General features: G+C 32.5%; 3 protein-coding genes and 1 long non-coding RNA gene across 5 annotated transcripts; 2 read left to right on the top strand and 2 right to left on the bottom strand.

Annotated features, from left to right (window-relative positions):
* The first annotated feature begins 13 nt into the window (after positions 1-13).
* Positions 14-5,457, top strand: DDL (SMAD/FHA domain-containing protein). The gene is made up of 10 exons (XM_011010998.1): positions 14-847; positions 1,639-1,667; positions 1,809-1,887; positions 2,036-2,093; positions 2,683-2,775; positions 3,750-3,864; positions 3,945-3,992; positions 4,086-4,131; positions 4,226-4,296; positions 5,082-5,457. The coding sequence occupies exons 1-10, from the start codon at positions 179-181 to the stop codon at positions 5,119-5,121; spliced, it is 1,248 nt and encodes a 415-aa protein (XP_011009300.1). The 5' UTR covers positions 14-178; the 3' UTR covers positions 5,122-5,457.
* Positions 4,654-5,075, bottom strand: LOC105114450 (uncharacterized). Its single transcript, XR_840134.1, has 2 exons — positions 4,824-5,075; positions 4,654-4,781 (listed from the first exon to the last, which is right to left on the bottom strand). It is a non-coding gene; the product is annotated as an uncharacterized LOC105114450 (long non-coding RNA).
* A 1,296-nt stretch (positions 5,458-6,753) lies between the features above and the next one.
* Positions 6,754-10,154, top strand: LOC105114449 (F-box protein At3g62230). The gene is made up of 3 exons (XM_011010997.1): positions 6,754-7,671; positions 9,419-9,592; positions 9,707-10,154. The coding sequence occupies exons 1-3, from the start codon at positions 6,754-6,756 to the stop codon at positions 10,004-10,006; spliced, it is 1,392 nt and encodes a 463-aa protein (XP_011009299.1). The 3' UTR covers positions 10,007-10,154.
* A 1,901-nt stretch (positions 10,155-12,055) lies between these two features.
* LOC105114448 (septum-promoting GTP-binding protein 1) lies at positions 12,056-15,029 on the bottom strand. 2 transcript variants are annotated; one of them, XM_011010995.1, is made up of 6 exons: positions 14,526-15,026; positions 14,277-14,397; positions 14,037-14,133; positions 13,907-13,946; positions 13,302-13,385; positions 12,056-12,559 (listed from the first exon to the last, which is right to left on the bottom strand). In XM_011010995.1, the coding sequence occupies exons 1-6, from the start codon at positions 14,856-14,858 to the stop codon at positions 12,395-12,397; spliced, it is 840 nt and encodes a 279-aa protein (XP_011009297.1). In that variant the 5' UTR covers positions 14,859-15,026; the 3' UTR covers positions 12,056-12,394. The 2 variants fall into 2 exon arrangements, with proteins under 2 accessions (XP_011009297.1, XP_011009298.1); XM_011010996.1 differs by lacking the exon at positions 12,056-12,559 and adding an exon at positions 12,913-13,036 and having other exon boundaries at positions 14,526-15,029.
* Between the last annotated feature and the right edge of the window lie 12,843 nt (positions 15,030-27,872).

Below are 27,872 nucleotides of genomic sequence, written 5' to 3'. Positions count from 1 at the left end.
AATCAGAAAAGGAAAACCCTATCTTCACTTTCTCTGGACGTTACAGGCGACTATTAGCTGTCAAAGTGTTCGCCAAGTTCTTGCTTTTGTTTTCTTCCCTCAAAATCTTAGGGTTTAAGTGAGGTTTATATTATTATTACTATCATCAGTGTCCATTGGAATTGAAAAATCAGTGGCAATGGGGCGCAATTTATCCCAATCTCCACACAGGGATCGACATAGAAGCTCTCATAGAGATAGAGATAGAGATAGAGATAGAGATGCTTCCCCAGTGAAAGAGAAACAACAACAACAACAGCAACGCTCTAGCCGCAGTAATAATAATAATAAATCTCCCAAGAAGCGGGAGATGTCTCCTCCTCAATCTCCTCCAGCAAGACACAGGAGCTCGCAAAGGGACCGCTCCCCAGTTGAAAAAGAGAGAAGTTCAAATCGCGGGAGGTCTCCTTCGCCAAGAACGAAAAGATTAAGGAGATCCCAAGATGAGAAAGAGGGTGCAAAAATGAGAGATAGAGAGGTTGACAGGAATCACGACAAAAAGGGAAGCGAGAAGGGTGGCACACGAAGGGAAAGAGAGGGTGAGGGAGAAGATTATGAAAGGAGTCTTGGAAAGGGAGGCGATAGGGGTTTGCAAAGGGAGGGAGAAGCTGAGAGGAATCGTAGAGAAAGAGGAGAGAGGGAAATAGGGAAGGACAGAAGGTCAGGGAGGGATGAGATTGAAGGAAAGTCTTCTTCTAGAGGAAGACATAGGGGGCGGTCTACTTCACCATTGGAATCAGGCCGTCGCAACAGGAGCAAGCATGGGTCTCGATCGCCGCTGCCTCAAACAGAGAGAGACCGCAATGAGGTGTCTGGTGATATTCACCCCTAACAACACTTTGGTCTAAACATCTTTTTTTTCCTTCTTCTTATTAAATTATCTTATTATCGTGTTGTTTGTGGTTAAAAATTGTCTGCTTCACAATGTTGCTGATGAATGTAGGCTAATTTGTGTTGTTTTTCTGTTTGCAATTCGATAAAATTACAAACTAAATGTAATTTGTGTATTTGAATTTTGATAAATTCGTTTTTCCCTTTTGTGTAATTTTTATTGTTTGATTCAAAGGTTTGTATATGTTTTCATGAAGTTGTTGGAAACTTGGTAGTATTAAAAGCTGATAACCTTTACAAACAATGCCATTCAATTCCCATTGTTAACTTACTGGTTGCACTTTGCATATGAATTTCAAATCATTAACTTTAACATAAATCTCATCCAGAAACCCCACCAAACCCCTTAATCTCTCATTATAACCATAAATCTCCTCTTTTGCCCCTTTCCCTAACTGCTTTCACACTGTAATGCTAATCCATAGCAAAAACCAAACAAGTAGCCACTAGCCAGAAACATTATAATTAACAAAATCCCAACCCTAGAAGTTGCAAGAGTATAAAGAATCCCAATGGAAACCTATGGAATGTTTTGCTAGAAAATTAAGGCCCCAAATCATTTTGGCCGGAAGTCTACTTTTCCTTGAACAGAAAGTGCCTTGTGGATTGTGTATATCTTTTAAGATTTCAAACTTGATGAATCTTTGGAATTGCTTTTCTTGAAAAGATTCTCTAACAAACGCTAATTGAAAAAACTAATCATTTCAGGAGACAAACTCAAGGGGAGGTGAACAAAGGTAGGCTGCTTCTTAAGCTTTTCTTTTTCTCATGTTTGGACTGGAACATTGGTAATGTGCCTCTGCCATGGAAATGCTATTTAGAAACACCTCAATAATAATAATAATAATAAATTTTCCTACTTAAATTTGCTTGGGCAGGAATAGCGATGATGACAATTATGATGATTCTGTGGCTAAGATGAAGGCTGCTGAGGAGGCTTTGGAAGTCAAGAAGAAGGTAGGAACAGCTTGTGTGTTTGCTTTACTTCCCCATGCTTAATGCTCTTTATTTAGTTTGTAAACATACTTTTGTTTGGCTAAGAAATACATCTTCCTTTTGTCTGGCTAATGACCTTAGTATTGATCATTATCTTTACAAATTGCAGCAAGAACCTTCTTTTGAGCTATCTGGAAAGCTTGCTGCCGAAACCAATAGAGTTAGAGGTGGGTGATATGTACATTGCTTTTAGTTTCACTGAAGAGAATTTCCTTTCTTTTTTTTTTTCCCTTATCACTAATAATTCTGCTGAACCTCTCTCTCTCCTCTTTTATACAAATCTGGTGGCAAGCTAAAAGTTGGCATCTTTGGTTAGTTGGTTTAGATATAGGGGTCTTTTTGTCGTGCAATTGCTTTACATATTTTGACATAAACGCATCATTTTTCTGGTCAGTTTAGTTGAACCCATGTAGAGTTACTCAGTTATTTTGTCATTTGAAAAATAATTGGGGAAGTTTAACAGCATTTGGGAGGCAAGAAAGAAAACAGTAGATTCCCTGAAGTGACATATAGGCTATACCTTTTGAAATTACATCCATATGAGAGGAAGAATTAGGCACGGGCACTTGAGGCTTCTTGATTGATGGTGGATTTGATCTCCGTAAGCAGTTTTACAAATTGAGCCAAAACATGTTCTGTTTTTGTTTTCTTTCTTTCATTGGTTCATGCCTGATGCGAAAAAGCTTTACCAACACATGCTGTGTGTAGTTTCCTTTTTCATATTCACTTATGCTAATTGGTTTTTTCATTTTCTAGGTGTTACATTGCTGTTCACCGAGCCCCCAGATGCTAAGAAACCCAATATAAGATGGCGACTTTATGTTTTTAAGGGCGGTGAGGCTCTGAATGGTAAGTCCTGCATATGCATGTTGTATATGTATATGTTTCTGGGAGACATGGAAATCCATGAATCAGACATCATCCATTGCCTTCTCAAATCATGCAATTTTACTGTCATCAAATTAAAATGTGTCTGGCTTGCTTTGATGCTGGGTTATCTGACTGTATAGTCGAAACAAATTTGTATATAGTAGCTGCAAAATCTTAGTAGAATTCAGGGTTACATTTCAATACATATGTAAGATGCCAGGATACAGGTCAGAAGTGGACCTTTTGGTTAGGTCTTGAAGCTTTCACTTCTTAAGGGGAAAATTCAATTATTTTTTGTAGTCTTGTGAAGAACTTACATGACTTCTTTTGTTTTCCTGACAATTTCTTTCCCTGCTTCTCAAGGACAGAACTGTACTTTATTATGAGGGTGCCACCGAAGTCTTAGAAATTTTAAATTTTAGTCCTTCAAATTTGAAGATTTTTAGTCTACCCCTCCATTTAAGGCTTATTTAATAGGAATACATGTTTTGCACCCCCAAACAATTATGTATTATTAATATGGATTTTTCTTTGTTATTTAATTTTCAAGTCTACCCTGATTGCTTTCATATTGTGCCCCTTCCCCATTCCAAAAACTCAAGTTCTGCCCCCTGCTAGTTGTCCTTGAAGAGCTCTTTAAAATACTTTAATGCTCCCAAAAACAAGAGTGTATAAACGTTGAACAATTTAATTTTCCAATCTAAACAAAATAATTTTTTTTCCTCTGAAAAGAGTGCACAGCCTTTAGCCCTTATCTGAAAGGAGTCAATAGTCAGTTAATTTCCTTCTGTTTTTACCAGAGCTTTTCTGTACTTGGTGTGTTGATATTGCATGTGGATTTTTTTCTCTTATGGTCAGTCCTTGTTCAGGATGGAATTTCTGATTATGGAAGAAACCTGTTAACTCACCCTTTGGCTGATGTTTATGTTTCTAACAATTGTATTGGTGAACAGAACCCCTTTATATACATCGTCAGAGCTGTTACCTTTTTGGGAGAGAAAGGAGGGTGGCAGATATTCCTACAGACCATCCATCATGCAGCAAGCAACATGCTGTTATTCAATTCCGGTAGATCTAAAATTAGCAGTTTAATTTTTCTTCTTTGCTGTTTCAGGACATTTTTATGATTTCATGTTTCTGGTTGTTAGGCAAGTAGAAAAGGAGCAGCCTGATGGCATGTTAAAAAAGCAAGTAAGGTAAGAATCAGCTGTGTCATGACTATTTTCATTGATGAATGGCAATTTATCACATCTCATAGTAACTTTTTATTTTCCATATGCCATGGACAGGCCTTACGTAATGGACCTTGGAAGTACAAATAAAACTTTCATTAATGTGAGCAATCTCTCTTAATATCAAGTTAGCATATACTGAGCTTTTCTCTTATTTATTGCTGTGATTAAATCTAAAATTTCTTCTGCACTTGCAGGATAATCCCATTGAACCTCAGCGTTATTATGAACTATTTGAAAAGGACACAATAAAATTTGGTAATAGTAGGTAGGCCTCCAATCAAAATGCAATTTCTATTTTTTATTGTATGAATCATGCTAAACTTTCTTTGCCTCTCCGCTGTTATTATACTGGCTGAAGTAGGTTCTTTTTCTTTGGTATTCATACAATATATGCTTTGTCTGTGATTTGATTGTGTTCATCTCTTTGGGCATTTGGGTCTGCTTTTCCATGTTCTTCAAAAGCTATTGGGAAGTGGAGTGGCATACCATTGTCTCTGATTCTAAAAGTTGAAGCTGTGATTTTTTTATCCCTTGATGCTTATATATTTGATATAGCTTCAATCTATTCTATTTTATCTTGGCCATTTTTCTCCTATATAAGAGTATAATTTCTTTTTTTTTCCTGCTTATAGATGGAGCTTATAGATCTCATAATTTTTTGCCTTACCATTTATACATAACAAAACTCTCTTTTTTGTTAGAAGGCAAACTTTGAATCTGAATGTTGTGCAATTTAGTAGTAGTCACGGCCTATTTGTTTCCTGCTTTGTGCAATTTAGTAGTAGTCACAGCCTATTTGTTTCCTGCTTTGCAAAACGAAAGTCGGAAGCTAATTATGTATTAGTAAGTTGCATTTTGATGTGTGAAACACTATTTTGTATAGAGATTAATTCCAGTGGAAAGTTGACATTTCGAAAAATCTGTTCTATTCTTGACCAGTATGAAATGCTTCACATTGACATGAATGTTTGTAGAACTCTGAATGAGTTTTCCCAAGCTGGTTATGCTCTGCTCATTGTAAATAATTTACATGTCCTGTTTTTGTTTCAGCCGAGAATATGTACTGCTGCACGAGAACTCATCTGAATGATGTTCATTATGTGGCTTCTCCAGTATGATTTTCTGACATCAGCATTCTGGAGAATCAAGAACATTTTGTTTATCCATCAAATCCATATTCTGATATGTATGAGACCTTGTAGTAGTGCTTATTTTGCTTCATCTGGGGATCGGAGTGGTCTTGTGTCAAATGTGAGAACTCAGTTGGTTCGCTCTTGCCTAGGCTCAGGAGGTCTTATTATGGTAGTTTTTTTGCCGATTGAGGTTTGTGGCCATTCCAGTCATGTGTACTGCATAACTGGCCGTTGTATTTGATCCTTTCTTGACTAATCACATTGATGGTATGGTTATTTGTTATCTTGGTTTATTTGTTTGTCCAATATAAAAGTAATGGAAAGAAAATGGACCAAGGTTTAGACTGAGGTTGAGGATATGGTAATGGTTGTTTTTTAAGTATTTTTACTTCTAGAAATGTATTAAAATAATATTTTTTATTTTTTAAAAATTATTTTTAATATTAGTATATCAAAGTAATTTAAAAATATAAAAAATATTAATTTTAAAAATTAAAATTAAAATTTTATAAAACGATGTGTAACCACAACTGTGCCTAATCAACGGTGAAGTAATAAAGAGCCAGAAACATCATTTAATGAACTGTTACATTGAAGTGCTGCATGTAATATCATTTGCCTTTACGAACTTCGGTATGCAATAATCTTTCCTCTTCTATTCTCTCTTCCAAATGCTTTAATGATCCAAGTTCTGTGTTACAGAATTAGTTTCTTAACAAAAGAAAGTTATGTTAACTCAAATTATGCTCTCTAATCCAACTTAATTCAGAATTCCGAATGTATAGAGTTATTCTTATGAAGAAAGTGACGAGCACGTAATTTAAGTCTTCTTAACATAGGGGCGAGTACAATAGTGCAAGTGCAGCCAAACACTAGCTATTACAACACCGATGAGGCAAGAAAAAGATTAACGTGCCGATGAAGCAACAAATGATTTTTATTTTCTTGTAGGCAAGAAAAAGATTAACGTGCCGATGAAGGAACAAATGATTTTTTTCTTGTGGTAATAAAAAATATTTACAGCAAGGTGATGATAAATTTGGTAAGTAACCATGTGTAACTCATAAATGTTCTTTGGTCTTTTTCTACACCAGTTTTGGCTTACCAACTTGTGCCGATGAGGCGCCGATGAGACTTTCAGTTTTGGCTTACCAACTTGTGCCGATGAGATTTTTTTTTTTCTTATTTGGTAATATATTGAATTTTTTGTTTAGTGATTTTTGAGTGTTACCAATTATGAATCAAATTGAATCACTCGAAAATAAAGGTCCAATAGTTTTTTGTTTTTTTGAGAATCAGATCCATAATATATACAAGTTCTTTTTCTTTCTTGATGCAACAAATTAAGGAGCTCATTCTTGGTTGAATGTTCTTCTCATTTTCCCAGTCCTATGTCTTGCAATCCCATCTTCCTTGCTTAATTTTCCAGTCAAGGGCTGTTTTCCCTGCCTGTGTTTCAATTTTCTGAACAGACAGACACAACCTTTCACGGGAAACAAAAGGTCACTGTGCAAAATAACTTCATTTCTTCGCTATAAAAAACCTCTGCAACTGTCTCTTCAGATTCTCAGACAAACCCCTTCATAATCATGGACAGAAACACAGACATGTTCTCAAACCTGCCAAGTTCTCTACTCATAATCATTGCAAGTTTCCTGTCATTCAAAGAAGCTGCTAGAACATGCATCTTGTCCAAAAAATGGCTTAATATTTGGCGCGAAGTGGAGAACGTTGATTTCGATGAAAACAACTTTGTTAAACTTGATGAATCTGAGAAGAATCAAAAAGTTCAAAGAGAAGTTTTCATCAACTTTGCACGGCAGTTTATTGCAAACCATTCACAACAGGTTATCAAAACACTTGGACTCAGATGTTCAAAGCCAGGGAATTTTCTTGTCGATATGCAAAACATTGTCAAGTTTGCCACCTCGCATAACGCGACAGGATTAAGACTAGATTTCTCTGATCCTACATGGAGAGAAGACGCAATTATGAATCATGAAGCAGTATTTGAATTGCCTTCACATGTTTATGAACATGGCCAGGCTCTTGAATCCTTGAAGTTGTTTTCGTGCAGGTTTGATGCATCTAAGTTCACTAACTTTAGTGCAATAAAGAGCCTTTCTCTGGGGTGGATTAACATAAATATTGGATCTATTTTGGTTATATTGGAGAGTTGTCCATTGCTAGAGACTTTGCGTCTGAAAAAGTGTTGGAACTTGGAATATTTTGAGGTATCCAAGCCAGGTTTGAGGCTACAAAATTTGGTTCTTGACAAATGTGATTTTAGGCATGAATGGTTATTAATTGAAGGACCAAGATTTCAATTCTTCAAGTACTCAGGAAAAGTGGGTCAATTTCTCTTGGAGAACCAACGTGACATGGTAGAGGCTGAACTTGATTTTGGGATGCAGACTGAATTTGAAGAAGTTGGTGCCTTACTTTATGATCTCTTACAAGAGCTTTTTGCTGCTCGAATTCTGACTGTCTGCAGTGTCTTCTTACAGGTATAGATCCTTACATTTTTTTTTTTGGCATTATGTCTTAATTAAAACCATTTTCCTAGTGAATTTTATGTTGCCTCTCACATTTAGACAGATTTTGTCAGTTTTATGTAAGAATTCCCAGTTCCTGCAAATATTGTCTCAAATTTGCCTTACATTTTTTGTAGTCTTGATTTCATAAGATTAATTTGTGTGATAAAAAAATAGATAGAACTGGTATATCTGATTTAATCTTCTGCTATACGATCTGCTGCTTCATTTATATGTTGCGATCAAATTCTAAAGTTGTTAGGGATGTGTAATGAAGTCGCCAAGTATCATAAGATGTGACAAAATATGCTGTTGCCTAAACTCCTTGGTGACGATGTTTTCACTCTAAGAATTTAAGGATTTTTTGGTATCGTTTATTTTTTTCTTTTTTCCATTTCTGAAAACTAAATATAAAAATAGAAATTCAAAAAACATAAAAAATCAAGAGTTCATCATCAAAGTTTTTACAAACCAAACAAAGTGATTTTAAAACAATTGTGACAATGATTGTTGGTTTAATTGCCAGCTTTTTTCAATTACAAAAAAGTCAAAACAATCAATTTATTTGTTTTCATTTTCAAAAAACTAAATAAAAAAATAGAAAATGAAAACTTAAAATATTGATTCCTTAGGTTTTTTGTAGTGTTCAAAGTTCCACCCATTAACATTCATTTTTGTCCGATATCATGGTCTCTCTAGAATAGGTTTTTTAGTTGATTTAGTGTAATAGATCCAAATCATAAATTTTAAAAATGATTCAGTTTAGTAAAAGAAAAATTTGTAAAGGATTATACTAGTTAATTTAAATAGTGCATGATCATATGATTTTTGACTTCAAAACTTCAAATTAGAATGTGATTTTTGACCTCATTTTTATTGGTTGGTTTTTTAGTTGAAGTCCTTTGTTAAAAATTTTAATTACACAGACTTTAATTTTTGTGAAAATTCTGAATGTATAATAAATTGGACTAACTAGTCCAGACTATAAATTCCTTGCTTTTTTTATGTTTTTTTTTATTTCCCTGCAATCTTTCTTATCTTGCAGCCCTCATCTTCTTAATAAGGAAGTCTTATTTATAATATTTTTGATTACTATAAAAAAAATAATTTGTCAATATTATATTCAAACCCCCAGATTTTTTTTTAATTTCTCCTAGTATACAATACAATTTTGCTTTGCTTTTCTTCTCTCATTTCAAAATATTGGAAAAAAATCAGAAGTTTTCAAAGGCACCGATCCCATTTATCATAATTTTTTAGTTTTCATACATGGATCATCTTCTCCTTCAATTTCTCTCTTAGTCTTACAATTATGATTTATGTTTTGTACTGAAAAAGGGGCAAAACTTATATTTATGATTTGATTTTGAAAACACTCAATTTAATCCTTAACAGTACATTTGAGTTACAAAACTTGTGATTTTATGCAATGTCATCCTTTCATCCATATATTATTAGTGAGGAAGCTAAAAGATTTCGTTCATAAATGTAAATTAAATGTTTTTATCCAGGGCATTAAAACAAGTCCTAATTTTCCCTAGAAGACAATTTCTTCAACCTTAAATCATAATAGATTCTGACCTAATTGACTAGATTGTATAAAAGGAGAAGTGGGAAAATCTTGTTTCCACAGAAATTTCTTTTTTACAGTAAATTAAAGCTTAATACTGTCGCCTATTTGGGACTAACATCATTTTCTTATGTTGATGGTCACTCACAGATTATTCCTAGCGGAGACGAGCCATTGGGTTTGCAAGCTCCACTTGAAGTCCGCAATCTGATCTTGAAAACAGCACTGCACAGTAATGAATATTGTGGTATCAAGTTCATGCTAAGGAGCTGTCCTCGTCTAGAGACGCTTACCATAGACATTGGCCCTGCAAGAATTTTCCCAGTAAGTACTCTTGCAGAAATCCGGCCACCATTTTCTGCCGCGCAGCAATGTTTTTTTTCCGAGTAGCTTGAACTTGAAGAATTAACGTTGGTCTTTAAACTATGTTCGTTTCAGGATTATGAACCTCCCTATCCATTCGACCCTGAGAAACTTTGGTCAAGGAACTTTCAAGTTGAATTTTGCGTCTCTGGGACTCTTAGGGTGGTGAATGTGAAGGGATTTAAGGGCACGAGGAATGAACTATATGTGCTGAGATACTTGCTCCACTTCGGCCGTGCAATGGAGGAACTTAATCTTTATGCCTCCAATGAAGATGGCGATAATGGCGAGAATAGGGAGTTCTACATGGGAAGAGCACAGATAGTCTTGGGATTCTACAAGGCATCTCGGAATGTAAGCATATCAGTCCTATAAACCAGTCTTCCCAACAACCATTTTATTTTGGTATCCGCTTTGAAATAATACCAGCAACTTGGTGATGATTCACTAAACTTTGTGCTGAAGATGATGGAAGCTTGTGTTTTCATCTCTACTTTTATACATTGTGGATTCTTTTGAATAATTATGCATTGATGGCTTGTGTTTTCATCTCTACTTTTATACATTATGGATTCTTTTGAATAATTATGCGTTGATGTTTTCGTATGTATTACTCAAGAAGGTTCTTGAGTATGGATTTTTTACAGAGAAAACTCTTAATTATTAAGAAAAAATTTTAATTTATAGCCGATCGATCTCGATTATATGTTAGATAACCTTGTTGATACGTCTAGACTTCTTTTTAAGCCTCGTCTTTATCCATCCAGTTCATAATTTTAAAAAATAATGCCCAGGTCTCTTGAACCTTCTTTTCTTGCCCTTAATGTTAACAAACGAAAGCTTTGTTGGCCATACATGGAGGAGGAGGAGGGGGCTTCTTCCTTTCCATGGAGGTCTTTTTCGTTGCATCCAGTTCATAATTTTAAAAAATAATGCTCAGGTCTATCGAACCCTTTCTTTTTTCCTTAATGTTAACAAACGAAAGGCTTTGGTGACCATAAATGGAGGAGGAGGAGGGAGCTTCTTCCTTTCCTTGGAGGTCTTTTTCGTTGCGATGGTGGGATTTCTGTTGTTTAGTTGAAGTGAAGGAATATGAATATGGGCAGGAAAAAAGATGCCGTGTGGTGGACTCAACAGATTATGATCAACAAACTGGCCCCGAGGGGGAGAAAACAAGTATACTTATATTTTAATTTCATGTGGCAGGAAGAAAACAATAAGAAAACTGATCATGTGAATATTTCTGTCCTGAAATTTTAAATATTTTTATGCAAGAATTGAGAAACCAATCTCTGTGCATGAACATGGTTAGCCGACTAGTTTAGAAAATGGCAGTAGGCAGGCAGGGAGAGAGACATAACATTGCAATGATTTCCTTCCAGAAAAGGTGTTGCTTAACTATTTTTTTTTAATTTATGTGGGTGTAAGGCACTTTGATGAGAGATGTATATATTATGGCTAATCTTACGGTCCACTGAATATCTTATAAATTTAATAAATATATAAAGCACCATAAAAATAACAGACATGTATAATAAGATTTGAACTATGATACATAAAAAAACAACAAGTTTCTTTTACTGTTGGGCTAATAGTCACAACACTAATACTGCATTACTAACTATTTTTTTTATGTTTTTCTATTTTTTTAATAAATTTATCTGGTTTTACAACTTCAATTGAGAATTGTCTAAATTAATCTAGATTATCTAGATTTATTTTTTTATTTTTAAACTAAATATTTTTTAATTAATTTTTTGTGAATTAATTCAAGCTAATCTAATATATTACATTTTAATATTTTTAAAAAATATTATCTAACATATTTTTTAAAAAATTCAGCATATATTATATTTAAAATTAATAATTTAAAAAAACATGTTAATAATACTTTAATATTTTTATGTTAAAAAAATTGACCTAACACATAATACAACGTGGGGCAATGATCTAATTATGACTAGGACACTGCTATTAAACTTGTCCATCCTTAACCCCATCAACTCAAGACATAGGGCGGGGTTTCACAAAAAATAAAGAAATTGATTGGATATGATCCGATAAAAAAAATTAGATTGACCCATAACTTCATTAAACTAATTAAATCCATTTAACTTTTTCTTTTTTTAAATCTGGATACCCAGATTTTATGCTAAGTTGATCCAAGTTGTGCTTAATAAACATGTACTAAGTTGTTATATATACTTTATCTCATTAGAACGAATATAAAACTATTCTTAAGATAATATTTTCCCCTGAAACAAGGAATTTTTGTAGGGCATTGGGGTAGGTATGGGGGAGGAGCTGACCATTGATGGTTATAGTTTAAATTGGAAATGGAATAAATGTGGATTCTCCTGTCTTTTTGATTGTCCATACCTGGATATGGGCTTTATTCCTCTGTCGAAAAAACGTGAACTCAGATTTGAAAAATGGCATGCAGCAGCATGACAGTGTGTTTAGAATTCCTGAGGAGACCAGCTTGGATTATTTTAGTTTAAGCAGCACTGATTCCTTCTCTAACATGGAGGAATATATGAGGAAAAAAAAAACATTATTTTTACCATACACTAGGTAACAGCAGCTATCTCCAATCCAGTGTAGAGTTAGAAGAAAAAAAGAAAGAACAAGGAGAACCATACAATATAAAAAAAAGGGTCTGCAGAATCCATCTGCTGAGCTGCTTGAAGTTTTTATCTCTTGTATACATCTTTTTCCCTCTTTCGGCTATGTACAGGAGGATCAGTGCGAAAGCGACCACCTTTAGAAGTCAATTATAGGTTCTCCAATTGTCAAGTTTCTCTCTACTGTCCATGGCAGGTTAAAGAGTTTAGCCATGATAAATTTGAAGATCTTGTTCACATTTATGTTATGTTTAGAACTTGAAAAGAAAAGGGTTGCCTTCATTGCCTTTGCATATGCCCTTGCCTGTAATGCATCACAGTAGAGAATTCAATTTGACAGGCCTAAAGCACATTTAACCACAGTTCTTTCCAGTCTTAATTAACATTCATCAATCAATGGGGAAACATGTGGCCCCTTGTGCTCCTTTTTCAACACGGAAATACAAAGAAATGTCAGTTTCTTCAATTTCTCCAGAATTTCTTTTTACCAAAACTTGACTAATTAGGACTCAAAAGGTCTTCTTCTTATCCTATCGTGTATTTGAGATTGCTTGTTAATTTTTTTTTTTAAATACATTAAAATAATATTTTTTTATTTTAACACTAAATACACACAAAAATAATTTGAAACTAAAAACAATTTAAAATTTTGCAAAAGCATGGTCCAGCCACGAAGACAAACACCGCTGAGCCATCCCCACACCACTCTTCAAATTCACAGTCTAATCAATGGGATGTCTCGTTCATGAAAATTAAGTCCTACGTGAGGGGAGAAGTGAATCTGCATGAACAAGCTTAAGCTGCAGACATGATACTTGAATTTAAAGTTTTTGGCAGCATAATCATGAAAATTAAGTACTAGTTCTTGGAGTAGGACTTTTCTAATAAATAACCTTCAAGCTTCAAAAGTAAAAGAAATACCCCAGAATTTGAATTTTATGGTGCACGGAAACCTGTGAAATTCTATTTTTTTTCAGGTGTGATCCACACGAGCTCCATGAATTTGACCAAACCAATCAAATAGTTGAGGATTACAAGTAAATTACCTGAGTCACTATTGTCCACTGCAAATTTGGTGGCAGCTGGACAAAATCATCAAATTTGGTCCCTATTAGTATAGGAATAGCTGTCTGCAAACAGAGCACAGAAAACTTTGAGATACAAAAAGCATTCACATTAAAACAGTTTGGTCTCTTATTAACACCAGGGCTCCACTCTATAAAAAAAAGTCTCACTGTACGATCTAGTGATGCAGACCCCATTAAATAAAAGCAAAAAAGCATACACAGACTGTTAAGAAGATCATGAACAATGAAACATTGCATTGAAATCATCATTAATTTTGTGGCTCCTCTTTAATTGGTTTTGGTAAAATCATAGATTGTTCCAGACCATCCCTTGAACTAACAGTAGCTTTATGGTTCAGTGATTCAATTGACATCAATGTTCCTTTTCTGGGCTCATGCACAAACTTAATCATCATCAGCATACATGATGATTAACTAATCAAGGTTAATCAAGGTCACATTACTGAAGGATTACTCATCCCTTCAATGTTAATTATTGGTTTATGATGAGGCATTTGATGACCATCATTTCAGAAAGGTTACAGAATCAATTGTTGGTAAAGAAAGGAACTTTAAATCGGTACCTGATTCCATTTTCTCGCCTGATTGTACCATTCAACCACGCTGCAAGGCCATGACAAATCAAATCATATGCTTAGAAAAGTCTAGCAATGCCTAGAGTTTTGCATTGAAGAAAAGGGATTAGTTCCTAACTTGTTAAGAGTACACCGGCTAGTAAGATCAAACATGAACAATATTGCTACTGCATCTTTACATGCGATCGGGACATGATCAAGTGAACTGCTATCACCTACATCCAAAAAAAAAGAAAAGAGAAGCTAAATAACAAAATTCCATTCTTAAGCCTTAAATTATCAAAAAAAAAACCAGTTAAACATTCTTAAGCCTTAAATTATCAAAAAAAAAAAACTCAGTTAAACTGTTATATAATACCTGCTACATCCCATATACTAAATGAAATTCTTGCACCTTGAACAAATAATGTTTTGTCCATCAAACTCAATCCTGTCATCTCCAAGCATTTTTTCTCCTGCTCATCTCCCACATACTTTATCTTCATTAAAAAAAAGAAGAAAAAAAAGAAGGGAATAATATAAGAAATCAATCCCAGCGCCAGTCATGCTAACCCATGACTCAATATAAAAAAAGAAAGAAGATAAAGAAAAGGTCATATATGCATACCACAAAGCTTGTTTTACCAATTTGGCAATCACCCAACAAACTAATCTTCAAAGAGACTAAATCCGAATCCTTGCTAAACCCACGACAACTTGCAGCCTCCAATGACGTCTCTACACCGGCTTCGATGGCCTCCGGTGGTGGAGAGCACGATCTGTAAGTTAGCCTCCGGTACCTTGCAGGCTTGCCTATAGAGCAAGCAAGAATCCTGTCCCAGATGAAATGAAAAAACTGCTTAAACACAGTTACACGTTCAAGAATGCTCCACTTGATGCTATTCCCATGAGCAATCTTTACACAAAGTTGTGTCATCTTTTCACGAACGATCTTGGACATGAAAATACAACTTTACTTCAGGTTTTTTCATAGTACTTATTTCTGTCAATGTTGTACAGTATGTTTTTTTTTTCTGTGGTATGTCTGGTTCTTTCTTTTTTTATTTAACTAACCTAAGCTAAAAGAAGAAGGTGTCGTCTCTGTATCATACATAGGATAGACAGTTGACCGGTACTTGATGTATGCCCAAACAGTCCAAGATGCCGCCTACTTGGGTTTTAAGCATGGGCATTTGGGTCAACACGGAGGTCTTGACTCTTCGAGCGTGCAGGGTGTTTTGGTCATTTAGCAAAAAGGGTATTTTGGAGATAAAGCAAAGTTCAAAGGGATAGAATTTCGCCTGCGTAGACCCATCACAGGCATCTTGTGACGGACAAGAAATCTAGATTTGAGAATGTGATGCTTGTAATAATTTAGAGGTTTTACGGGGTATAATGGCGGTACCGGTACAGGGAGATGGTCACAAGCATCAACAATGGTAGGAAAAAGTAAAATATATATATTTTTTACTCTTGAAAATTAAAATAGAAAGCAATAATAACGGTGGAAATTATATATATAATCTTAAATTGTTGTTTGTAGGGTTTTTTTCCCCTTCCAAAACGGGGTCTTGAATTGCGACACCAGCACTCTCTATTTTAAGGAAAATGCTACGTGAATAGAATCTCAACTTTTTTCTTGAAAAAATCTACGTGAATAGAATCTCAACTTTTTTCTTAAAAAAAAAAATTGCATATTTCTAAAAATGTTTAATTTCAATGTTTCAAATCTTGGCTATTTTTCATTTGAGGAAGATAGGCATTAATCATGGAGAATTACTTGACAACAAAGAGTACTTTTCATAATACACTTTTTATTTATTTATTTTTTATTTAAATATTTCTTGGACACAGAATTTAAAAGCCAATTAATGATGAACTAATTAACAAAAACAAACAATTAGATTCACTATCTCAGCACTATAACGAAGTATAGATTCAACCATCATTACTTATCTGGTTTTCTGAGAGAAAGACTGTACTTGAGCATAAGATAGGGCAAAAAAACTCAAGCCATGATCCATGTCTAATAAATAAAAAGTCGAAAGAGTTCAAGAAAGCTGAGACATGGCATGATCGATGGCATAAACCCTAGCAAAATGTTTCCCTTTCATTGGTGGATCTAGATCACGGGGCTTTAAGCCTTTTGGAATAAAGCAAAAATTTCTTATGCCATAAGGCACAGTGCTTCACAGAAAACCTTTTTCTCCTTCACCAAAGCAAAAGTTGCTTATACCATCATGCACAATGATTCGCAAAAACCCCTTTCTCCATCACCAAAACCATGAGGATATGGTTAAAAAACGAACAAAAACAACTTCTAATGTAGTTGGGTTGGTGGTAGTGGCCCTGATCAATCTTCCTCTTTAATCAACCTTCCATAATAAAGAAGCTTTCTCTTTGGCGAGATGTGCACTCCATGGATCGTCAAGAGAACTTGACTAATCTCCAAAGGCACCCTCACAGGAATTGCTGTATATAAATTTCACTTTTTTTCACCTGGTTGATATGAACAACATATAATGATAACCCACAGAAAATCATTCATATATATCTCCTGCTTGTCGCAGAGCGGATTAAGATTTACAGGAATAAAGAAGTTATCACCTAGTTTTTTTATCAAGTTTTTTCTTAAAAAAAACAAAAAATAAGCATAAATATCATCACTTTCATAAAATAAGTTCTTATTGCGTAATGTTCACCCAATCCAAGTATCCTTGCAAAGGTGGAATGGAACATTTAACAAGACCTAAACAAAAATTACCAAATAGCATTTACATACTTTTTTTTTTAAAAAAACAAAAATTACCAAATAGCATTTACATACTTCTTTTTTTTTTTTTTTGAAAAAGCTGAAGTTTTAACTTCAAATATACAACTCTTTTAAATATTTTATTATAATTGGGTCAATTCTTCAATCAAAAAAATATTTTTTTAAAAAAATATAAAATTTCAACTTCTTGAAAATATAATCCTTTTAAAGATTATACTATATATCCACCGGTCAATTCCTAGGTAAAAATCAAATGTAAAAATAATTATTATTTACACATCTTTTTGGAAAAAAAAAGTTATATTTTTAGGCAATAAAATTCAACTTCACGATAATAAAACTCTTTTAAAAATTATATCATCTATATATTGATTCTTTGATAAAAAACCAAGCTTTGTTTAATTATATCTTGAAATTTTATTTTTTTATGGAGAAATTAAAATAGCCTAGCATACCCCATGTATGGTACAACAAAAAAATAATTAATGAATGTGCATACCACATCCTAAAATAAACTATCATTAGCCTAAAAAACAAATAGGCACTTAAAGCACAACAATTAAAATCCAGATAGCTTGTTTACTTTAAAAAAACTTATTTTCATCGACTTAATTACTTATTCTCACTTCTCCTTTAACCCTCATTACTCAATCTACTACCAAATCAATTACATTGTGTGTCTATATATATATATATATATATATAATGTTCTTGTTCTTTGTGGAATGTAACTCATGTTGAGATAGACTAGCGATGATTAAGAAGATTTGAGGGGAAAAAAAAGAATAATGGTTGTTATGCTAGTTATATATTGTTTTATAAAATAACAAAGTCTTCACGAATACAAAACCCTTTTAAGGGTTTTACCACTCCTGAGTTAATTCTTTGAATAAAAAAACACAGTTTCAACTTCTTAGAAACTCAACTCTTTTAAAGGTTATACCATTCATAAGATGATTATTTAATAAATTAAAAAAACTTTTTATTTTTATGACATTCATAAGATGATTATTTAATAAATTAATTTTTTTTTATTTTTATGATTTAAAAAAAAAGGTTTTAAAAAGAGCGACTAGATTAAAAAAAAATAAGCGATGACTAAGAGGATTTTAGAGAAAGAAATGGAATCATGGCTATAATGCTAGTTATTGTCTGGTGTTGCTAAAAAATAGGAGGGAAAAGTAAGTCATGATCAAGTTGTGTATAGACTATTAGGGAAATAATAGATCAAGATATATGGAATTACTTATGGTTGTTGCTTCTATTAATCATTATAAGGAAGCAGAGTTTTAAAGTGAAAGAAAGGTAGGGGTTTATTTTGAGAGATATGTTGTTGTGGATTAGTAATGATGATTGGAGCTTTTAACCGGAGAACGAGTCTACTTTATTATGGTTATGGGAAAGGAAAAAAGATATGATCATAATAGCTTGAGCTTTTGATAGAGTGGATCGATAAAGATGATTAGATCAATTTTTAGGGTAGTAAAGGCTAGAGGTATAATTGTTACTCTTGTTAAGAAGATCTAGTAAAGAGAAAGAGTTTAGCTTGTTTGAGTTGTAATGAATAGGTTAATTGGCTTATGGTTGAGTAAGAGTTGGTTCTTTAACATGGTGTTGATAGAGAGAAGATAATATCTAGTTTATTATTTTTTGGTGCTAGGAGGAGTTAGGTAATGGCTTGTCAATAAGGAAGGCAATAAGTGTGGTGGTAGTGTGACCAAGTTTAAAGAAAGATGGGGACTTTTTTAGTTTATTTCTTTTCGCTTATTACACTATATATGAAAAGAACTAAGGTTTTTTCAAGGTAATTTAAAATTTATATAATAGAATAGAATTGGATTTTTTTCCTAGGTGCTTTAACATTCATATAAACAACAAAGAATCTTATGTTTTTTTTTCTTCTAATTTTCAAACTTCTTTTATTGTAATGAATCTTTTCATAGCCTAATAGAATTGCACTTGAAATTATAAACAAAATATTAAATTAAAAGATAGGAGACCGAAATGTAAAAAAAAAAAAGGAAAAAAAGGCTAATCCTATATTCTTAAAATTTTTATTTAAGCTTAAAAATTCATTTCATTTATTTTTAGTCCTTAGCTTTGAGAGAGAAGATGTAAACCCCCAGTCAGAATTCTCTTACATTAGTGATTTATTAAAAAAAATTAGAATCACTAATGAAGTCAGAAAATATTTTAAATAAGAAGAAGTAAAGATTAACCTATGAAAAAGAGAAATTAATTTAGAAATAATAATAAAAATTAAAAGAAAGACAAATGAATAAAATAGAATTAATTAAATGAAGGTTAAATTGAGTAAGATTAAATGATTGGAGTGGTGTTGAATAAAATAAAGGGCTAAATAAGTGAGGTTTAAAGTGAGAATTTAAGGAACTTAGGGGTTATTATGTAAATAAAAGAAATTTATAATATAAATACATGAATGACATCCTTATTCATGGTTGATCAAGAGAGTAAAAAGGGAAGATAAGGGTTTGTGTGATTATTATTTAATTTTCACTTAGATTACACATCAAATTAAACACTAGATAAGAAAGAGTTTAGACAATAGAAGGAATTTGGAAGGAATTTTGACTAGGAATCAAGAAATGTTTTAGGGCTTTAGAGTGTGGTGGTGATAGGTTTTTAAGGATAGGAAAAAGAGAAAGGAAAAATTGATTATAAGATTTTCAATTTTTATATTTTGATTTAGAATTTGATGCACTCCTAATGATGTGTTCATGAGTTTTAGATGAAACAACAACACATAAAATTGTATAGAATGATTGAATTAGAGTTCTTATGATAGATTGATGTTGATATAGATGAAAAACAAAAACTTGAATGGATATCTTGTTTTGGTTAGAAAACTATTCAACCATAATGGGGGTTTTGAACTTATGAAGAAATTGTTTAAATTGTTGTGAGAATTGTACGGAAATAAGTTAATTATATTATTTAAGTATGTAAAAATACAAGGAATTGAAAAAGAGGGGTCATCCAATTAAGAATTGGCTTCAACTAAAAAAAGGAGGAAATAACAAATAAATCAATGGATTTAATTTGTTAAAAAACATTATGTAGAGTCAAGTTAAATGAATTCAGATGAATGAAGAATACATCAACTGTGAGAGGCTAATATTAGAAAGATATTGACATGACCAAAAGATTGATGTCTTCTCCCAAGTGCAGGAGTGTCGAAGTAATAAATAACCTAACAAGACTGAGGTCGAACCATAGGGAGGTTAATTGTATAAATTATAGATAACAATAATACAAAAACAATAATTATAATAACAATAGTAATAACAACAACAATAATAACACTACTAGTAGTAGTAGTAGTAGCAGCAGCAGTAATACTAATAATAACAATAATAATAATATTAATAATAATAGAAGAAGAAGAAGAAGAAGTTGATAAGAACTTTGAGATGAAATATTAACATAAGAATTAAACAATAATAACAATAAATGTCAAGGTTAGAGGATCCACTAATGGTATGTCAAACAAGTATAGTATAAACTCTTATTATTTAATTGGAAACCACAAACAAAGGACGTTCCAATCAAATTATAAATTGTTAACATGATTACATTAGTTATCTTATTCGATTAATGCTAATACTTGTAAATCTCATCAGACATTCATGATTATAACTTATGTTAACAACAAATCAAGTTCCTTTCATAGCTTAGGTATTGGTTATACCATACGATATGGGCTATAACAGTACCAATCATTTATTATACCAAGTGTTATACAACATAAATCTAGATTATTCATTTGACAAGCAAAGTATTAAAGAGTGAACAAGATAACAAATATAAAACATGTTAGCATTAAACTTTAAAGTCCATGTTAAGTTTACACTATACTTATTTTTACACTATTAATATAACCTTTTCACCTTGATATAATAAATTTAACTAAACATAATGAAAGAAAGAAAGAAAAATAAACAAGATAAGAAAATAAATAAGATAAAAGTTAACTAAGTAAAAGAAAGGAAATGAAAGGCATAAACAAAATATTAATGAAAATAAACTTAAACATTATAAAAACACAAAGAGAGAAAGCAAAAGCATGATCTTCATCTGGAGACCAAGATGCCTAAATGCATGACAAATATCTCCTTTTATAGGCCAAAATTAGAAACTATTGATTTGATGACTAATTGATGAATGGGTGACCAACTCTTGACTTGATGACAATCCTTATCTTCTCTTATTTGCCCAAAACTTCACTGATAACGTCAATATTAGAATCACTTAAAAATATGAAAGTTGTAAAATAATTATCTTAACTTTCCAGAAAAAAAATGAAGGTTATTTAGACTTTTAGAACTCCAGATATGGGTCAAATACTGAACAGTGCATGGGCTATAAGATAGATTCAAACTTTTTTATTGTTGCTACAATTTAGATTTGAAAATGGCCTTTTAAAATTTTAGGCTCTTATGACAGTTGTAGGTCTATGTCATACTTTTTTATCCTAATAAAGTAGATATAAATCCGAGATCTACTGCTCTAAATATGATCCAATTACCGAACAGTGTTCTGGTTTGGACTGCGCCAACATCTCTTTTCTAAGTTTGGCCATCTCTTTGTCCTTTCAATTTCAGTTCTTAAATTCATCAAGCAATCCTTTTATTTATGTGATAGACTTGCATTTAAAATGAACATTTACCATAAATTAAAGGTATCTCATATTATTAAATATGTTATTATAAAACATGTTTTAGTTAAGGAGTTATTGATACTTCAAGTGCAAAATGATGATATAAAACCTTGATAAAAATACACTTTTAAGTACTAATCAGATATACACATTACCATGAAATGATGTTTCATTTTCATAAAAAAGGAAAATGAAAGGAACAAATTAATTAATAGAGGAAGACATAATGTCTTGGAAGGAAAGATTTCATGAAACTAAATAAATTTAATTTAATGTTACATGAGAAGTTGCTGGAGGGTCGCAAACAAATATAGTACACCAGACAAACACATGCAAGTGAAAAAAACCCACATCGAATAGAGTTATTTGAATTTTTAGTATGTTAGTAATTATAGTTACTCAAATGTTTAATTATATTATTTCGTCTTAATCATTATCTAAGAAATTTAAATAATTTAATATGTGAAACCATTGCTATCCAAAAAGGAATTACTAGAATACTTCGCATATGAAAGAAAATATCAAAATGATTGGTTTTCAAATTAGAAATATCAAATTAATAAGTATCCATATAAGGATACTAGATTTCATTGGTAATAAAAAAAATACCATATTTGTAGGCTTTTGATAAAAATATTAGATTTGTAGATACTTGGTTGAAAGAATAATAAGAAAAGATTAGGGATGATTAAGGCAATGTGATATATAATTGCTAAATTTGAATTGATTATGATAAGAAAATCCGGCTAGATTAGCCTAATTAAATATTCCAAAAGTTTTAGGCAATGTAAGTTTGTGCACCTGAACTGGCTTGTTTTTAGGCTTTTTTTTCTTTGCCATACTATTTTTTTTTGTAATTGTTAATTCTATTTTTGAGATAACTTAGTTTTATACGAAAATAAAAAAGAAAATATGAGTTTTGTTTTTATAAATAATATGGGTTTGTTAGTTTAGTGTTGTTTTTTGTTATTACATTATATCTTTTTAATTTTCCTTTTTACAAATTTTTTAAATAATATTTTTAACAAATGTAACTAAATTTTCACATGATAATTTTTTATTAGTTTTATTTTTTTAATTTAACATTTTATTTATATATATAAGATTTGAAGTTCAAGCATGATATTAACCAATTTTTATTGGTTAAATGCATTGATAAAAGGTAAAAACAATTGATATATAAAATCCATAAAAAAAAATGGCAAATGATCTCTTAACTAATTTTTATTGGCATATGATCTCTTAACTAAAAAATAGATAAAAGGTAAAAAAAATTTAATAAACACAACTTCTATATGTAAAATCCATAAAAAAAAATGGTATAAAAGTAGAATTACAAAACATATCAATAACATATAAAAAAACATATAACATTAAAAGTTTTAGAAGACTAGATTTAATAATAATAACAACAAACAAATCTTTGTTTTGGGTCTCTCTAGTATTTAATGATAGCAAATTTAATGGAAAATAAGGTTATTTTTGTTATTTTGAATTTAAAGTTTTTATTAAAAAAATATATCAATAATGTTAAGAGATTTTGGATTAGTATTGTTCTGATAGTTGCGCATAAGAGGCTAAACATACTGACATAATATTTAACGTAGTTTGGCAAATAGCCTACATCTACAGGAGAGGTCTATATTATCAGAGATAGAGAAATGATACAATACAAATACATGAAGGAGGAGGATTACATCCACTCAACTCAACTCTGAATTCTCAAACTGCTGCATATGACAACAACTCTTTCTCTCTTCTTCTCTTCACTTCACTCTTCCCTCTCACTTTGTTCTCTAAAATTATACCTTTTTTATAGGCATTAATGGTAAGCTTCTCCTGCACATTTATGCCACAATTTATGCTTCCACTTTGTACCAAATGGGTGATGATATGTTCCACTTGTACAAGTGGAGTGGAGTAAAGTGGGGTATTTGCCACAATAATAGCAATATCCTAACAATCATCCCCTTTACCATTTATATAGGCAATTATCTTTTTACTTCTTCAATACAAGCTTGCATCCTGCAGCTCTTTCAAGTTTATCATTCTGAGAGCATCTTTAGCCAAGTTTACAAGTACTCGCCAAACCTTTCAATCACCAGAGTTACCAAAGCACCTCTTTGCTTACTTCAACTAGATGGTTTACTTCATTATATCTAAAAAGTGTTAACGCTTATTTCTAGAACACAACACTCCCCTTCGAGCATATCAACCATGCTCGGTCCGGAATGACTTTTTCAAGCCTTACACCAAGGCTTACAACACTCTCTCAAATGGATATTTCTAAGTGCGACAATCATTAAGTTTCAATGTGATCACGAGCTTACCACTCTTTCAAGAGTCTATTTATCTAGGAGTTGCGTTTGCCCTCTATTCTACCCTAGAAACCATGTCTTACTTCTCTATGAGTCTCCTACTCTTAGTCTCAAGAGTTCAGGTAGCTCTCGACCTTTAACCATAGGGGCAAACCATTAAAGGTTAATCCATATTTGTCTCCATACTCTAAGTATTACAATGCCATTACTGAGTTCACCATCTTGACAAGAGTCAACTTATTCTAGAAACCTGTGCATGCTCTTTGCTTATTTCTAGTAGTCGTGTCTTAATGCTCTACAAGCCACCCACTTGTTGTGCAAGGTAAATGTCTTCTAATTCATTGATCTTTAGTATAAGGGTAATATCCATTAAAGTCAATCGGACATTTATCTCCATACTCATTATAACCATTTTATTAGTTACCCATACAATTGTCCACTCATATCCAGCCATCATATTGGCTCTAGGGTGTTCTGAACTTGGACTCCTTTTATAACCCTCACACCTTCTTTTAAGGTGTCTTCGCTCATCATTATACGACAGTTTGATCTTATGCTCATCTTATAACCCTTACATCTTCTCATGAGGTGACTCCGCCCATCATAAGACAGCTTGAACTTGGGCTCATATTATCGCTCGCACACCTTCTCTCCAAGGTGCCTTCGCCTTTCATAGGAGCTCGTATCCTTTTTTAGTTAAGACACTTCAAAGTGGCTCCATAATTCTTTACCACTATGTGGGGCTTATATTATCGCTCGCACACCTTCTCTCCAAGGTGTCTTCGCCTTTCATAGGAGCTCGTATCCTTTTTTGGTTAAAACACTTCAAAGTGGCTCCATAATTCTTTACCACTATGTGAACTTGGAGGAGATCACCACCACTGATATATAGAAAGAGAGAGTTGTGATATACTCCTTGCAATCCTTCATCTTGATTTCTATGTTTAGAGCTTTTACGCCTTTCTACTTGATAGCTCCACCTACATCAGCTCTCTTTTGGTGTCTTTGCCTTTTATCATAGGCGGTCGTACCCCTTTAATTTGGTGCTTCTGTAATATCTCATCTTTCCATTCTTATATGTATTGGAAAGATCTTCGCCTATTGCATTTATCAAAAGCAAAAGAGACTTCCTGTTGTATAATTATTCACACAGTCTCTGCTTTAAGCTTTATCTGGGAACACTTCTTCTCCTTGCACCTGTCGTCTCATTATAGTACCTCATTGGATCTTACAAGTACTCCTGTATAATCTCTGTGTGCTCTCGTGCAATTTTTGTTTTCTAGATTTCTCCATATTCCTTACTTATGTTTAGTAGCAGCTCATCCTATCACAACATCTATCCAGGTTAAAATAGGGTGTCAATCTTTATTCTCTTGCTGTATTTCACTTCTATTTATTAGAGTTTTCATCAATTCTACCCTCGAGAAATCACAATCATCGAATCTAACTTCTTTGGAGAAATCACTACTCCATTATATCCTTAAACATACGAAACTCAACTATTTCTTTGTGTCGTTGTCCTGCTAGTTTTCAACAGTTTCATTACAAACTTTTACATCTACAAAAATAGTATCGTAATGATAATCTTTCAACTAAACAAGTTTCCAATGGAGAGGTCACACCGGTCCCGCTTAAAACCTAATTTCCTAGTAAGAACGTCTTAGGCCATATATATCTATTGTATTGTCTTTCCATATATACAACCATTTGCTAGCTTTATTGCAACTTTCCTTTGCAAGTGATTCTGGTTTTATACTGATTTCTCAATATCTAGCGAAATTACTAGTGCTTACATTCATCAAGATTGGTTTTTATCAGTTTCCACTCTCCACTTTAAATCATCCATTTAATCAGGTGTCCAGAGTGTCTCAATTTTGCTTTCCCTCAAGGCAACTAAAAAAATCTCCCCACTTAGCAATTCAGCACATGTAATTGGATAAACATATGCGACTTCTTCTTCATCATCATCTTCATCGACCAACATGATGACCTTTAGATGCCTCCTAATGAGGCAATCTCTTTTTAATAATTCACCACCATCACTTTCAGTCCACATCTCAATGATCTAATAATACCACTACATCCAAAATAATCAAATTAGCTAGAAATAAGTCCGAAATCATCTAAATCGCATTTTAGACGACTAAGATTTGATCAAAATAATTATGGCCTGATTAACGGCTCAGATTCAATATCAGATCCAGTTGCACGTAGAATCAACTACACTAGATCCTTTACCTTGGCTTGTGGCTCGGATCCACTTAGTTCATCTCGACTTAGCTCAACTCGAGGCTAATGACGTTGCAGGTAGGTCCCACAATGCTGACATAACATGCCAATCATCCATGTTGATGCCATGATTATATCATGATGACATCATCCTCAATCTAGGTCAGTCACGTGGGTCGGTTTGTCTAGTATTTAGGTAAGGTCAGCCAATCCCGGCGAAAAAGACGTGTGGCACTTGTGGGGTGCATTTGTGTGCGTGGACAACCACCTCATCGACGCGTGAGGGTGTTTATTAGTACTTAAAAATATATTTTTATCAAGGTTTTATGTCATCATTTTGCATTTGAAGTATCAATAACTCCTTAACTAAAACATGTTTTATGTGTATTTTTATCAAGGTTTTATATCATCATTTTGCATTTGAAGTATCAATAACTCCTTAACTAAAGCATGTTTTATAATAATATATCTAATAATATAAAATACCTTTAATTTATGGTAAATGTTCATTTTAAATGCAGACCTATCACATAAATGAAAGGATTGATCGATGAATTTAAGAACTAAAATTGAATGGATAAAGAGATTGTCAAACTTAAAAAAGAGATGTCAGTGCAATCCAAACCGGAACACTGTTCGGTAATTGGATCATATCTGGAGCTATAGATCTCATATTTAGGCCTACTTTATATGGATAGAAAGGTAAGACATAGGCCTACAACTTTCATATAGAGTCCAAGATCTAAAAATATCATTTTCAAGTCCAAATTGTTACAACAATAAAGAAGCCCGAATCTATTCTTCAGTCGAGCATTGTTCAGTATTTTCACCATATTTAGAGTTCTAAAAGTCCAAATGAGCTGAATGTTTTACACAAGAAAGTTGAGACAATTTCTTACGACTTTCATATTTACAAGTGGTTCTAATTTTGATAATATCAATGACGTTTTAGGCAGAAAAGAGAAGATAAGGATTATCACCAAGTCAAGAGTGGGCCACCCACTCACTAATAAGCCATCAAATCAATAGTTCCCAATTTTGGCCTATAAAAGGAGGCATTTGCCATGCATTTAGGCATCTCGGTTTCCAGATTAAGATCATACTTTTCCTTTCTCTCTTTGTATTCTTTGTAATGTTTATACTTTGTTTTCATTAATATCAAGTTTATGTCTTTCGTTTCCTTTTCTTTGCTTAGTTAACTTTTATCTTATTTATTTTCTTATTTTATTTATATATTTTTCTTTCTTTCATTATGTCTAGCTAAGTTTATTATGTTAAGGTGAAAAGGTTACACTAATGGTGTTAGAATAAGTATAATGTAAACTTAATATGGACTTTAATGTTTGATACTAACATGTTTTGTATTTGTTATCTTGTTCACTCTTTAATACTTTGCTTGTTAAATGACTAATCTTGATTTATGTTGTATAACACTTGGCACAACAAATACTTGGCACTTTCATAGCTCATACTGTATGGTATAACTGACACTTGAGCTATGAAAGGAAGTTGATTTGTTATTAACATAAGTTATAATCATGAATGCTTGACGACATTTACAAGTATTAGCATTAATTGAATAAGATAACTAATGTAATCATATTAACAATCTGTAATCTGATTGGAACCTCCTTTGTGTGTGGTTTCCAATTGAATAATAAGAATTTATATTATACTTGTTTGACATACTATTAGTGGATTCTCTAACCTTGACATTGTTTGTTATCATTGTTTAATCCTTACGTTAATTTTCCATTTCAAAGTTCTCATCAACTTTTCTTCTTTTTCTTTATTGTTGTTGTTGTTGTTGTTGCTGTTGTTGTTGTTATTATTATTATTATTATATTTCATCTCAAAGTTCTCATCTTCTTCTTCTTCTTCTTCTCTTTCTTTATTATTATTATTATTACTACTACTATTACTACTACTACTACTAGTATTATTAGTATTATTATTGCTACTATTATTATTGTTGTT

Source organism: Populus euphratica, unplaced genomic scaffold (genome assembly GCF_000495115.2).
Source record: "Populus euphratica unplaced genomic scaffold, PopEup_1.0 scaffold943.1, whole genome shotgun sequence".
Lineage (NCBI taxonomy): Eukaryota > Viridiplantae > Streptophyta > Magnoliopsida > Malpighiales > Salicaceae > Populus > Populus euphratica.
Note: the sequence above shows the minus strand (reverse complement) of the source record. Positions and strands in the feature narration are given on the sequence as shown.